Source organism: Schistocerca cancellata, chromosome 1 (genome assembly GCF_023864275.1).
Source record: "Schistocerca cancellata isolate TAMUIC-IGC-003103 chromosome 1, iqSchCanc2.1, whole genome shotgun sequence".
NCBI lineage: Eukaryota > Metazoa > Arthropoda > Insecta > Orthoptera > Acrididae > Schistocerca > Schistocerca cancellata.
In genome coordinates, this window is record NC_064626.1 from 307,206,992 (window position 1) to 307,222,244 (window position 15,253).

General features: G+C 44.0%; 1 protein-coding gene and 1 pseudogene across 1 annotated transcript in view; one reads left to right on the forward strand and one right to left on the reverse strand.

Annotated features, from left to right (window-relative positions):
* The first annotated feature begins 775 nt into the window (after nt 1–775).
* The window catches only part of LOC126172668 (alpha-1D adrenergic receptor-like), a 72,564-nt gene continuing 58,086 nt past the window's right edge, over nt 776–15,253 (forward strand). The window contains exon 1 of the mRNA XM_049920903.1: nt 776–926. Within this exon, the coding sequence (XP_049776860.1) occupies nt 776–926 (151 nt within the window). The remainder of the gene's footprint in view (nt 927–15,253) is intronic.
* LOC126100617 (5S ribosomal RNA) lies at nt 13,129–13,246 on the reverse strand (annotated as a pseudogene).

Sequence of the window (15,253 nt, forward strand, 5' to 3'; positions counted from 1 at the left end):
CTCTGTGGCCGTGCGGTTCTAGGCGCTTGAGTCTGGAACCGCGCGACCGCTACGGTCGCAGGTTCGAATCCTGCCTCGGGCATGGATGTGTGTGATGTCCTTAGGTTAGTTAGGTTTAAGTAGTTCTAAGTTCTATGGGACTGATGACCATAGCTGTTAAGTCCCACAGCGATCAGAGCCATTTGAACCAAACTCCGTCCGAACAGGCCATGAGGGCCCAACGGTACCGACCGGCCCCCGTGTCATCCTCAGACCATAGGCATCACTGAATGCGGATATGGATTTTTCGTAACCGGAGCCGCTACTTCTCAATCAAGTAGCTCCTCAGTTTGCCTCACCCCGCTTGCCAACAGCGCTGGACAGACCGGATGGTCACCCATCCGAGTGAAGCCCAGCCCGATAGCGCTTAACTTCGGTGATTTGACGGGAACCTGTGTTACCACTGCGGCAAGGCCCTTGGCCAGCTATTGGACTAGGCCTCCCCTAATTACAATTTTTGTAATTGTGGAAGATAGTGTCACTTCTTATTACTGTTTTGAAAAGTGTTTCATTCCTTTAATCATTTTCTACTATACTCAATGAAAATGTCTTGAAATAGAGCTGTAGATTACTGTGTAATCCTTCCAAATCTGTGTTAACACTTATGTTCGTATTTCTTGTGTATCTTTGTGTTTATGTGTTTGGGACTAGCGTTGACTGCCTGCATATTTACACTGAGTACCTTTCTAGCAGTGAGCAGTGAGCCGCGCCGCGCTGCCTGAAGAGCCATGGCGGGATGCGAGGGCAGGGCGGCGCTATGAACGTCACGTCGTTCTCTGCCTGCGCCTCGAGCTGCGCCAACGGCAGCCTCGCCTTGGCTGGCCAGACGAGCGCCCTGTGTGTGGACTCGCCGCTGCTCAACTGCTCTGCACCGCTGCAGCCACCCGGTAAGAGGAGCTGGCAGAGCTCTGCGAAACTAGCCATCACACGAGGCAAAAGTCATAGATAACTGAACTCACAACATCATAGCGATAAGTGGCAGCCAAACGATTTCTCAAGTTGGTGGGTTGATTTTTTTTTTTTTTTTTGGGGGGGGGGGGGGGTGGGACCGGACAGCGAGGTCATCAGACCCATCAGATTAAGGAAGGATGAGAAAGGAAGTCGGCCGCGCGCTTTTCAAAGGAATCATCCCGGCATTTGACTGAAGCGATTTAGGGAAATCACGGGAAACCTAAATCGAGATGACTGGTCCAGTGTGCCAACCACTGCTTTTCAAGTTAGTATATAGAATCTGCAGCAAAGGTGTAAGTAGGCTGTTTAGGTTTTTATGTTGATAAGGTCACGTAGCGCTCTGTATGAAAATCACTGGCTGTGCTGTGTGCAGTCTGTGGCTGGTTGGCATTGTTGGAATATTCGCTATTGTAGTGTTGGGCAGTTGGATGTGAACAGCGCGTAGCGTTGCGCAGTTGGTCAGCCGCCAGCAGAGGTGGATGTGGGGACAGACATGCCAGAGTTTAGAGAGCGGACGATATTGAGGTGTGTCCGTGAGAAAGAGGAAATTTGTGACTGGATGTCGTGAACTGATATATATATGATGGCTTTTGAACACTATTAAGGTAAATACATTGTTTATTCTCTATGAACATCTTTGATTGGCTAACTGTGCCTATCAGTAGTTAGTGCCTTCAGTGGTTAGAATCTTTTCTATAGCTGGCAGTATTGCCACTCGCTATATTGCAGTAGTTCGAGTAACGAAGATTTTTGTGAGGTAAGTCATTCATGAAAGGTATAGGTTATAGTTAGTCAGGGCGATTCTTTTGTGGGGATTATTGAAAGTCAGATTGTGTGGCGCTAAGAATATTGTGTATCAGTTTACTGATGATGATAGTCTGAGTACGTTCAGTTTGGCTCAGCTGTTTGAAAGTCAAATAACGGGGTTTACCAGCACAGTCATTCATAATTTTCCAAAGGGGATGTTTCAACGGACGTTTGGAACCATATCGTACACACAATCCGCAAGGTGTCATCGACAGATAAATTCGAGAACTATAGCACAGGTGAACACCTCGTGCACCGTCGCTGCTAAATCTAATATAGAAAAGAATGGAAAAGAAAATTGAGGATTTGTTAGTTGACGATCAGTTTGGATTTATGAAAGGTAATATCACTAACGGAGGCAGTTCTCACGTTGTGCGAACATTGACAAAAGAAAAATCTAGACTTATTCAGAGAATTCGTTGACCTAGAAAAAATGTTCGACTATATAAAGTGGTGCAAGAGGACCGGACGTTTTGAAGAAATAAGTATAATCTATAGAGAAAGGCGAGTAATATTGCCCTATCTCCCCTACTGTGCAATGATCATCGTAGACGCAAAGATGTAAATGAAAATATAGGTTCAGGAGAGGGATTGAGATTCAGGATGAAATGATATCAATGATAAGATTAAATGATGTCAGTCGCTATTCTTGATGATATTGAGAATGAATTACAGGACCTATCAAAGGGAATGAACAGAGTAATGAGAATATGACTTGCATTTAGGTTAAACCAAAGAAATGTAAACGAAATGAAGGAATTCTGTTACTTTGGAAGCAAAATAACGCATAACAGACGAAGCAAAGAGAATGTAGAAACCAAACTGGCATAGAGAAAGAGGGCATTCCTCTCTAAAATAAGGATACTAGGATCAATCAGAGGTCTTAGTTTGAGGCTGAAGTTTCTAACAAGGGAACCGCCCCATCGCACCCCCCTCAGATTTAGTTATAAGTTGGCACAGTAGATAGGCCTTGAAAAACTGAACACAGATCAATTGAGAAAACAGAAAGAAGTTATGTGGAAATATGAAAAAAATAAGCAAAATATACGAAGTCCATGCGCAAGGTAGGCAACATTAAAGATCACCTGAGCTCAGGAGTGCCGTGGTCCCGTGGTTAGCATGAGCAGCTGCGTAACGAAAGGTCCTTGGTTCAAGTCTTCCCTCGAGTCAAAAGTTTAATTTTTTATTTTCAGACAATTATCAAAGTTCAGGCACTCACACATAATCAACTTCGCTCTCCAAAATTCCAGGACATGTTCAGATTTGCTTGGACATATGCAGGATTTAACGGTCTACACACGGAAAATTTTGAAAACGTTAAAAACATATGTTTTGACAGAGCACAGGGAAAACTGTGCGACTGTGAAGCTGTTACATTCATTTGTTGCAGTTTATGTGACAAACTCTTATGTTTTCCTCACTTTTTTGGGAGTGATTATCACATCCACAAGAAAACCTAAATCGGGCAAGGTAGAAGAATCTTTTTACCCATTCGCCAAGTGGGTTAGGTGGGTCGACAACATATTCCTGTCATGTGACGCACATGCCGTCACCAGTGTCGTATAGAATATATCAGACGTGTTTTCCTGTGGAGGAATCGGTTGACCTATGACCTTGCTATCAAATGTTTTCGGTTCCCATAGGAGAGGCACGTCCTTTCGTATACTAATCGCACGGTTTTGCGGTGCGGTCGCAAAACACAAACACTAAACTTATTACAGTGAACAAAAACGTCAATGAACGAAGGGACGGATAATAACTTTGCGAAAATAAAGAAAGTAAACTTTTCAATCGCGGGGAGACTTGAACCAAGGACCTCTCGTTCCGCAGCTGCTGATGCTAACCAAGGGACCACGGCGCTCCTGAGCTCCCACTGTCCTTGATGTTGCCTATCTTGCGCATGGACTACTAAGTTTGTATATTTTGCTTATTTTTTTCATAGTTCCACACAACTTCTTCCTGTTTTCTCGATTGATCTGTGTTTAGTTTTTCAAGGCCTATCCACTGTGCCAACTTATAACTAAATCTGAGGGGGGTGCGATGGGGAGGGTCCCTTGTAAGACGACACGCCTGGAGCACGGCACTGTGCTGACATGAATAATGTGCGGACGGAAAACCGTAAAAGGGCAGAACGTTTGAACTGTGGTGTTACAGAAGGAAACTGAGTATTGAGTGGGCGCACACAATACGAATTAAAGAGTTCCTTGCAGGAACGGCCAGGAAAGCAATACTTAATACTTGGAGACCAGTAACTACAAGAGGGGACAGGATGAACTGACATGTGTAAGGACTTCAGTGAATAGCTCCACATGGCATTGGGCGCTGTAACAGTGCAAGCAGTACCTAGTCTCTCTCTCTCTCTCTCTCTCTCTCTCACACACACACACACACACACGCACACACACACACACACACACACACATATATATATATATATATATATATATATATATATATATATATATAGTGGAGAAAACTGTGTCACGAAATTTTAACCCTGGATACGTACAGGGAACAAACCCGTCAACAGCTGTTAGTTCGCGTACAGAAAGTCTTTTAAAAAAAATTGTCGGCCCTGAAAAGGGCCTTTTTTGTAGCTAGGAGATTGTTTACTTAAAGCAGGTGCTCGAACTGGCAAACCTCTGACACGACACAAGCTTGGTAACGTCGAACGGTGTTTTTCCGAACTCTTTCAAAGATTCCTGCCATTGCTCTGACGTAATCGGCGGCATGCTGAATGCGATCCATTAATTCCTCTTCGTTTCTAGGTGGTTCGAGTCCGAGTGGGTGAACTAGAACCTTGAAGAATCCCCACAGGAAAAAGTATGGTGGCGTGAGGTCTGGTGAACGCGGGGCCAATGTCTTAGGTGCGCCTCTGCCAGTTACCTGGCCGTCGAAGAGTTCATTTAAATACCCACCCACAGCACGACTGTTACGTGCGGCGCCCCATCATGCTGCAACCACATGCGTAGGCGTCTGCCACGGGAACATCTTCCAGCACGCTGGGTAGAATTTCTTGCAAAAATTGAAGGTAATTTGTCCCAATAAGTCGAGGAGGTAGACGGCCCGGCCCAGTCAGATGGCCAGCCACAATGCCTGCCCAAATGTTGAGCGAAAATCGTTCCTGGTGTCCGTGGGCGTATGTGATGTGAGGATTTCCCCTTGCCCAGAAATGAACGTTTCGAGTGTTGTAAAGACCATCACGATGGTAGGTGCACTTGTAGGTAAATAACACAATTACAATGAAATGAATACCCTTAGCTGCTTACAAGCGTTGACATCGTCAACGGGGACAGATGAAAATGTGTGCCCCGACCGGGACTCGAACCCGGGATCTCCTGCTTACATGGCAAACGCTCTATCCATCTGAGCCACCGAGAACACAAAAGCATAGCGCGACTGCAGGGATTTATCTTTGGCACGCCTCCCGCGAAACCCACATTCTCAACGTAATGTCCCGCACTACATTCGTAGTGCCCCGCCCATTATACTCATTACTCGCGGCGAGTTGCCGATTCCCGTAAGAGTTCGGGCACTGTTTGTGCACTCGCACAGAAAAAGAAGATGGTCATGTGGCCGGTGAGCCTTAACTATATATTTACTAAGATGGGATCTGCTCTTCCGGACATGTCCGAAAGAACAGATACCATCTTAATAAAAATGACGCAATGGCGGGGAAGTCGGGATCTCGTGCGAGACGTCGCAGAAATCACCGGCATAATCCTAGTCCTAGCCACAGGATTTAGGTCTTGGACAGGGTAGAAACTAAATGGTTGCTCGCCGTCATCCCACAAAACCTCCCATACTAACCGATGAGTGACCCCCATGTGGTGTCCAACCGCTCGAGTACTTGTCGTAGGTGCTTCCTCGAAGCGCTCGAGAACAGTCTCTTCAAATGCAGCATCCCGTCGTGTCCGAGGTCTTCCAGCATCACCACGAAATCCCACTAACAAGCCTATTTCGCCAAGTCGCCGGTAAATTGCTGTAAACGTTCGCGGGTGTGGGTGGCGTCTTGCTGGGTACCGTTCCTCATACAACAGTCGAGCTTCATGCGCATTACCGTCGGCCAGTCCATAAACAAAAACCATATCTCGCTGTTGTTCAAACGAATACTGTGCCGTCATGCCCACTGTATGACTAAATTGTAGGTGACGTGTGTGTGCTCCGAAGCGAAGCTTATGTGTGAATGCCTCTGACGTGAGGTGGAGACAAACAGCAAGACCTATTCGGCACGTGTGCGTATCACGTTGGGGCAGTGACGGGGCGACGGACGTTTGCTTGTGTGAACCGACAACCACAGCGCTGCCCGTCAACGGACGAATGGCTACAGGGCAATCTCACGGCCAATCGGAGCTCCTGGCGCCAAGTTTCCGTAGTTTAAAAATGGTGCGTTGTCGACCTACTGGCATCAGCTACCCAGGGTTAAAATTTCGCGACATAATATACAGGAATTGTGAATACACATTTCAACTCGTAATAAAAAGATAATTCCAATGCAATTTTCGCCACTCAGGTAGGACCAATATTAGCAATGTTATTAATACCTCCAAGTAAAAACTGTTCATAGTTCATGAATAAACCCAAGTTCATAAGTAAATGATATGATATCAAAAAGATAATGAAAACAGCTATAGAATGAGCCATTGCGACTTTCTGTTAAACAGGAAAGGAATAAAATGTTATAGTTAAGGGATGCCAGAACATAAATTCTCCATAGTTACGCTAACTGGTTAGCCCGTGAATGAACTATTGACACTACTGTACTTTACTCTTTATCTGCATTAATAATAAAATTTACTAATATGTTGTAAGAGCACTAGTTGACTAGAGTAGCACAGCAGGACCACGGAAAAGAAAGGCTTTTGGTCCCTTTAGTTCCGATTTATAGCGTAAAATGGTTATCTAAAAGACATAATTGTGCATTAAAGGAATCTAAACAAATATCATATTGTACATATTGCGTTTAAGATGAAATGTGTTTAAATCTTGAAAATAACCACAATGGTCGTACAGAAGTTTAGAGTTGACGTGACTACAGTAGTAGTTACGTTACATACTTGATGACGGACGGAGCAGAGCATGTTTGGGGGTGTTTTGTTTATTGTCCATCGAGTGTGTAAGATTTTTGTGCTGCCTATGAGCTTCTTATTATAATGTGGTGTGCAGGAAGTTGGACTGAGTCGTTTCAGTAGAACAGTCTGCAAATCTGGAAATATGCCTTGTAGTGTGTTAGTATGAACTGTTATAGTGAACTTCGTTGAGCTTTGTGTTGAGAATCAATTATTTACCTCAGTGTACTGGTTAGATGTGGGAATCTGCTTAGATTAATGAATGAGTGCATTGTACAGTGCCACTGGCACACAGAAAGCGTCGCCAGTGTATGCTCTGCTCACTCTAAGTGCAATATTTTTTAAAATCGTATTTAATTATTGTGTATATTATCATGATTATAAGACCACCATTTTAGATAAATTGTTTCTTTAAATTTCAATAAATTCGACATTGAATGTAATTCTTGTGTGGGGGTACATCCTAAGAGACAATTCCAGTTTCATTTATTTTGTATTTATTATTTATATGTCTTTACATTCATTGATGTTCCTTAGGCTGGTTTATTCTTATTTAAACAATTTCTAAAGGCCACGATGCAGCAGCACACGACCAGAAACATATGTTAACAGATAAACCACTCGAGTTCTTAAATGGTGGTGTGCTTGCCCACCACTTGTTAGGCAGCAGCAAATTGTCATCTGGCAATTAATTTCACTTCATTTCGAACCTATGAATCAAATGGTGCATTGCAACTGGATAGTCTTATTCAGAAGATAGGACCCACTTTCCATATGAAGTTGCAAGAGAATCATAAAGAGCAAAAATCTGAAAAGTAGGATTTGTGTGGAATGGGGTTTGGAACTAAATTTTCTGCCCAATATAGTTCTACAAAGAAGACCTTAAACAAGAAATGAACACTAAAAGCCCATTCCACCCACTGAAACATAATAAAGATTCACCAGTTGTGTAGGTTCATTACAATCTTTTGCAGTTGTATTGAAAGTCTTAATAAAAGACGAGACGCGTTTCGCTTTGTTTTAAAGCTTCTCCAGTGGTTACTGTAACAGTGTGTTTTTTTTCGCTTATAATTCTGTTTGTTAAGGCCATGAACAGTTCGCGTGCCTTATTTACTACTCTAAACAGTTTTAATTCTTGTGGTTACTGACGGTATTTTTGTTGTTTACTTCAGTCTCGTTATTTTTTCACGTATATGTTTGGGTATTCATCACACAGCACTTTCACGGCACTAAATATTCACATTGTTATGTTGAGAAGAACTAATGTCATTCGCCATTTCAACTATTTTGTTTTGCTATTGCGGGGTGCGTCCGTCTTTAGTTCGCTTTGGTACTGGGGGGGAACTGAATGTTTATATTTTCCAGCTAGAAATTGCATGTATGTATGTGTGTGTGTGTGTGTGTGTGTGTGTGTGTGTGTGTGTGTGTTGAAATACGTATTGTTTGTTTGTGTGTGTGTGTGTGTGTGTACGCTGGTTTGTGTGTCTGCCAATACAGTACGTTATAACTTTCTGGTAATATTTTCTACAAATTGTTTCTTCTGTTTTGTTCACGAAGATATTTGCTAACTTTCCTGAAATTGGTTATTCCATTGGCAATTCTTCTTCTTGTTGGTAGAACTCTTTGTTGAATTCAAAGTGATTTTGGTAAGTAATGAGGTACAAAAGAATGTTTACCTTTGTTATGTGTGTCTGTGGTAATTGATTGTATCTAGGTATTATTTATGATCTTGATTGTTTCTTTGACTAGGATTGTAGGGTACATGTTTTCTACATTAGATGAGACCAGCATAGCTGTATCTGGAATATATAAGCCTTTTCCGTGGTTTATTAGTTCTTTTGTGTTGCTCTACACTTAGGACTGACAGGCAGAACTTTTGAAATAAGGTATAAGGAACACAAAAGAGCATGGAAATGTGGCACCAGCCATTCGCCAATTGCAGAACACATCAGGCAAGAAAACCACCACACTAATAAACAGAAAATGACATGAAAATAGTCAGATTTGGCAACAAGGAAAATCTCCTAAAGCTACAAGAGAACTTCCAAATTCAAGAAACAATAACAGAGAAGAAACACATTATAAATGACCAGACAAACTGCAGTCAGACACTATTTAAACTAATAAAACATATTGTAGAGAAAGAACAACTTCCCTAGACACCAACAAAATAATATCACAAACTAGGCGGTATCCCCACCCTAGACTATTCACCACTGTAACATAGCAAAGGAATAATTTACACACACATTAGCCAACACACGTTAACTCCCTTAACACACACACACACACACACACACACACACACACACACACACACAAACACATGCACACAAAATTTTGTACTCAGAAAATACAGACACTCACAGAGTGACACCAGATGCTTCCACCACTACCAAAAGGAACAAAAGGCGAATGCTTCCCACAATAGCAAAACCAAATACTCGAAATGGCGTAATGACAGCAATTCTTGTCAACACAGAAACGTGAATATTTAGTGTGGTAAAAGGGCTGTGTGTTGAATTTCCAATATATATAGAAGAGCAACAGTAATGAAGTAAACAACGAAAAAAGAGAGTAATGATAAGAATTAAAATTGTTAATAGTAGAAAGTGAAGGAGGAGGAGAGAGGAGATCAGTGTTTATTCCATCGACGACAAATGGTTCAAATGGCTCTGAGCACTATGGGACGTAACATCTGAGGTCATGAGTCCCCTCGAACTTAGAACTACTTAAACCTAACTAAACTAAGCACAGCACACACATCCATGCCCGAGGCAGGATTCGAACCTGCGACCGTAGCGGTAGCGCGGCTCCAGACTGAAGCGCCTAGAACCGCTCGGCCACACCGGCCGGCCCTCGACGACAACTAGGTCATCATAGACGGAGCACAAGCTCGGATTAGGTAAGGATGGGGAACTAAATCAGCCGTATCCTTTCACAGGAACTATCTTGGAATATGCCTGAAGCGATTTAGAGAATCACGGAAAACCTAAATGAGGATGGCCGGAAGATGGTTTGGACGGTCATCCTCCTGAATGGAAGTCCAGTTTCTCGGTGTAGTAAGTAAAGCAAGCAAACTTATCGTGATCCTAGCAAACAGAACTGTAAGAGAAAAAAACCATATTGTTACAGTGACACTGATGAGGCTTCAGACTAAAGCGAAACAGCTGGTCGTAATAAGACTTTCATTACAGTTGCAAAAAACAACAATTAAATTAGACAACTTGTATATCTGAAACTATTGAAAAAGAGGCCTAAAAAAAGACAACAGAATAAGAATTTATCACCCAGAATAACAGTTACAATACATTGTCCTTGGCCACTGATAGGAAAAGACAGTAGACGTAGCTTTACAGCTTCTGCAGTTAACCAAATGACACTAACACAACTCACAGGCTTAATTCAGATCACTCACGTAGCATACAGCTAAACATTGTTCCACGTCTACTCTCATTACCAATTAGTCACTACGAAAAACTACTATCAACTGTCTTTACGACTATGTACTTGTATATCCCAATACAATCTTCTATATAATAAGCACAGAGCATAATAACGATTTTGCTTGATTTGACATAAAGTAGTCTGTCCACATATTAAAGTCAAACAAATGCAATGTTTTTATTGCACTGGTAGCATTCACTTTATGCTCTTTACGCATTGAACAATTATTGTAGAGGGTATAAATTTCTGGCATCTCTTTTTTACGGGAACCGACCTTTTCTTTTCCTTGCTGCAGTCAGGTTTTAAGTAGCTCTAACCATTTTTAAATTAAGTAGAAACTATGCAAAATATTGAACAATTATTTAAGAATCAGTTAATGTATTAAATCTTACAAAGTAAATGGTGGTATGTATATGTGTCTGCCTACACACATTGCTCTGTTGTTAGTGTTGTCTTGGTTTATAAAATATGCTGATTTTAAACAAATGTTTAAACAAATGCTTAATTATTTAAGTAATATAATAGGTAAGTAGCCCACTCGATGTGGCAACGAACACTACTATTTGATAGGTCAATCTCTTTTTACGCAATGAAATGTACAACAGTTGTTAATTATTTACTACATTTGACTTGAAAGAATATTCTTGTTGCTGTAACTTCTTCCACGTAATATCTCCATTGCCTTTCTACATACGCACAGATTCGTCCCTTCCTCCTTCATTAAATGGTATATCGTGCTTTATTGTAATAGCAAAAGTTTGCACTGCACTTACACAAACATGTTCAAAGCCATTCAACCCTTTGTGCCTGTGCCCTGGTGAAAGTGACGCCACGTTGTGGTTTGACAGTTTGACAGTTCCACGTGACCCCGTCACGCTGGTCCCGGGCCACCGCGCCGTGCAGCCAGCTGTCGGAGACGCGCCAGCCACCCCGCCACAGCGTGTGCAATTCAACCCCTACGTTTACCAAAACTATCAGTGTGCAATTCAACCGCTACGCTTAACCAAAACTATCACTTCAGCTCATTTTAAAGTACGTCGTGTCACAGAGTCGAGTGTAAATGACACTCCGAGAGGAAGAGTTTATCGCAGAGCGGAAACACGGGTGTATTATATCCTAAATTACGAGGGCAGTTCAATAAGTAATGCAACACATTTTTTTTCTGAAACAGGGGTTGTTTTATTCAGCATTGAAATACACCAGGTTATTCCCCAATCTTTTAGCTACACAACACTATTTTTCAACGTAATCTCCATTCAATGCTACGGCCTTACACCACCTTGAAATGAGGGCCTGTATGCCTGCACGGTACCATTCCACTGGTCCATGTCGGAGCCAACGTCGTACTGCATCAATAACTTCTTCATCATCCGCGTAGTGCATCCCACGGATTGCGTCCTTCATTGGGCCAAACATATGGAAATCCGACGGTGCGAGATCGGGGCTGTAGGGTGCATGAGGAAGAACAGTCCACTGAAGTTTTGTGAGCTCCTCTCGGGTGCGAAGACTTGTGTGAGGTCTTGCGTTGTCATGAAGAAGGAGAAGTTCGTTCAGATTTTTGTGCCTACGAACACGCTGAAGTCGTTTCTTCAATTTCTGAAGAGTAGCACAATACACTTCAGAGTTGATCGTTTGACCATGGGGAAGGACATCGAACAGAATAGCCCCTTCAGCGTCCCAGAAGACTGTAACCATGACTTTACCGGCTGAGGGTATGGCTTTAAACTTTTTCTTGGTAGGGGAGTGGGTGTGGCGCCACTCCATTGATTGCCGTTTTGTTTCAGGTTCGAAGTGATGAACCCATGTTTCATCGCCTGTAACAATCTTTGACAAGAAATTGTCACCCTCAGCCACATGACGAGCAAGCAATTCCGCACAGGTGGTTCTCCTTTGCTCTTTATGGTGTTCGGTTAGACAACGAGGGACCCAGAGGGAACAAACCTTTGAATATCCCAACTGGTGAACAATTGTGACAGCACTACCAAGAGAGATGTCAAGTTGAGCACTGAGTTGTTTGATGGTGATCCGTCGATCATCTCGAACGAGTGTGTTCGCACGCTCCGCCATTGCAGGAGTCACAGCTGTGCACGGCCGGCCCACACGCGGGAGATCAGACAGTCTTGCTTGACCTTGCGGCGATGATGACACACGCTTTGACCAACGACTCACCGTGCTTTTGTCCACTGCCAGATCACCGTAGACATTCTGCAAGCGCCTATGAATATCTGAGATGCCCTGGTTTTCCGCCAAAAGAAACTCGATCACTGCCCGTTGTTTGCAACGCACATCCGTTACAGACGCCATTTTAACAGCTCCGTACAGCGCTGCCACCTGTCGGAAGTCAATGAAACTATACGAGAAGAAGCGGGAATGTTTGAAAATATTCCACAAGAAATTTCCGGTTTTTTCAACCAAAATTGGCCGAGAAAAAAAATGTGTTGCATTACTTATTGAACTGCCCTCGTACATGCTCAATGCACGATGACCGTTAGGATTTTTTGAATACAGACCAGAAACGTTGAAGGATATTTCACAACCACGTCAGAAGCAGGTAGTGTATAATGGTAACGAATTCTGTCCTCGTTATGTGACTATAAACGAAGCTCTTATTCACTCTCCGTCGTCAGGCCACAAGTGTCTCATCGGGACCATCCGACCGCCGTGTCATCCTCAGCTGAGGATGCGGACAGGAGAGGCGTGTGGTCAGGACACTGCTTTCCCGGTCGTTAGGTTGGTTTTCTTTGACTGGAGCCGCTAGTATTCGGTCGAGTAGCTCCTCAACTGGCATCACGAGTGCTGAGTGCACCCCGAAAAATGGCAACAGCGCATGGCGGTCTGGAGGGTCACCCATCCAAGTGCCGGCCACGCCCGACAGCATTTAACTTCGGTGATCTGACGGGAACCGGTGTATCCACTGCGGCAAGGCTGTGGCCCACCATTACACGTAGCAGACAAAAATGTAGTCATGTTAGAATTTCTTGAGCTGTAAGTGCACCACACAAATACTAACCTTCTTTGTTGTCCGAAAAAGGTTGGCGATTTTTTATTTGGACTCATTGTATTTTTTGAAAAGGCTCAATCAGTGACTGACAGGTATTACACAACGCCCGTGAACCATTTGATAGTGGATTGTACACGAAGCGAAATAGGTCAAAAAAGGTTTTGCATCACCTCGGTTCCGAGAGTTCCGGAACCCGTACAGAAAATTGGAATAGAGGTCAACATAAACATCACTTCCGCCCTTTTATCGCTCATTGAAACAACACATAGCATGTTGTATCACCATACAGCGAGACCTTCAGAGGTGGTGGTCCAGATTTCTGTACACAGCGGTACCTCTAATTCCTAAAAGCACGTCCTCTTGCATTGATGCATACCTGTATTCGTCGTGGCTTCATCAAGGCATTGTTGGTGCAGATTGTCCCGCTCCTCAACGGCGATTCGGCGTAGATCCCTCAGAGTGGTTGGTGGGTCACGTCGTCCATAAACAGCCCTTTTCAATCTATCCCAGGCATGTTCGATAGGTTCATGTCTGGAGAACATGCTGGCCACTCTAGTCAAAAAAATGGCTCTGAGCAATATGGGACTTAACATCTGAGCTCATCATTCCCCTAGAACTACTTAAACCTACCTAACCTAAGGACATCACACACATCCATGTCCGAGACAGGATTCGAACCTGCGACTGTAGTGGTCGTGCGGTTCCGGACTGTAGCGCCTAGAACCGCTCGGTCACACCCGCCGGCCCCACTCAAGTCGACGTTATCCTGAAGGAAGTCATACACAAGATGTAGACGATGGGGGTTCGAATTTTCGTCCATGGAGACGAATGCCTCGCCAATATGCTGCCGATATGGTTGCACTATCGTTCGAGGATGGCATTCACGTATCGCGCAGCCGTTACGGCGCCTTCCAAAACCACCAGCGGCATACGTCGGCCCCACATATTGCCACCACAAGACATCAGGTAACCTCCACGTTGCTGCACTCGCTGGACAGTGTGTCTAACACATTCTGCTTCACCGATTTGCCTCCAAACACGCTTCCGACGATTGTCTGGTTGAAGGCATATGCTAAACAAAAAAACAAAAAAATGGTTCAAATGGCTCTGAGCACTATGGGACTTAACATCTGTGGTCATCAGTCCCCTAGAACTTAGAACTACTTAAACCTAACTAACCTAAGGACATCACACACATCCATGCCCGAGGAAGGATTCGAACCTGCGACCGTAGCAGTCGCGCGGTTCCTGACTGAGCGCCTAGAACCGCTAGACCACCGCGGCCGGCTTATGCTAAACTCTTCGGTGAAGAGAACATGATGCCAATCCTGAGCGGTTTACTTGGCATGTTGTTAGACCCATCTGTACCGCGCTGCAAGGTGTCGTGGTTGTAAAGATGGACCTCGCCATGGGCGTCGGGAGTGAAATTGTTCAAAAGGCTCTGAGCACTATGGGACTTAACATCTGTGGTCATCAGTTTCCTAGAACTTAGAACTACTTAAACCTAACTAACCTAAGGACATCACACACATCCATGCCCGAGGCAGGATTCGAACCTGCGACCGTAGCAGTCGCGCGGTTCCGGACTGAGCGCCTAGAAGCGCGAGACCACCGCGGCCGGCGTCGGGAGTGAAGTTGCGCATCATGCAGCCTATTGCGCACAATGTGAGTCGTAACACGACGTCTTATGGCTGCACGAAAAGCATTATTCAACATGGCGGCGTTGCTGTCAGGGTTGCTCCGAGCCATAATCCGTAGGTAGTGGTTAGCCACTACAGTAGTGGCCCTTGGTGCTCTGAGCGAGGCATGTCATCGACGGCTCCTGTCTCTCTGTATCTCCTCCATATCCGAACACCACCGCTATGGATCACTCCGAGACAACTAGACACTTCCCTTGTTGAGGGCCCATCCTGGCACAGGGTAACAATGAGGACGCCAT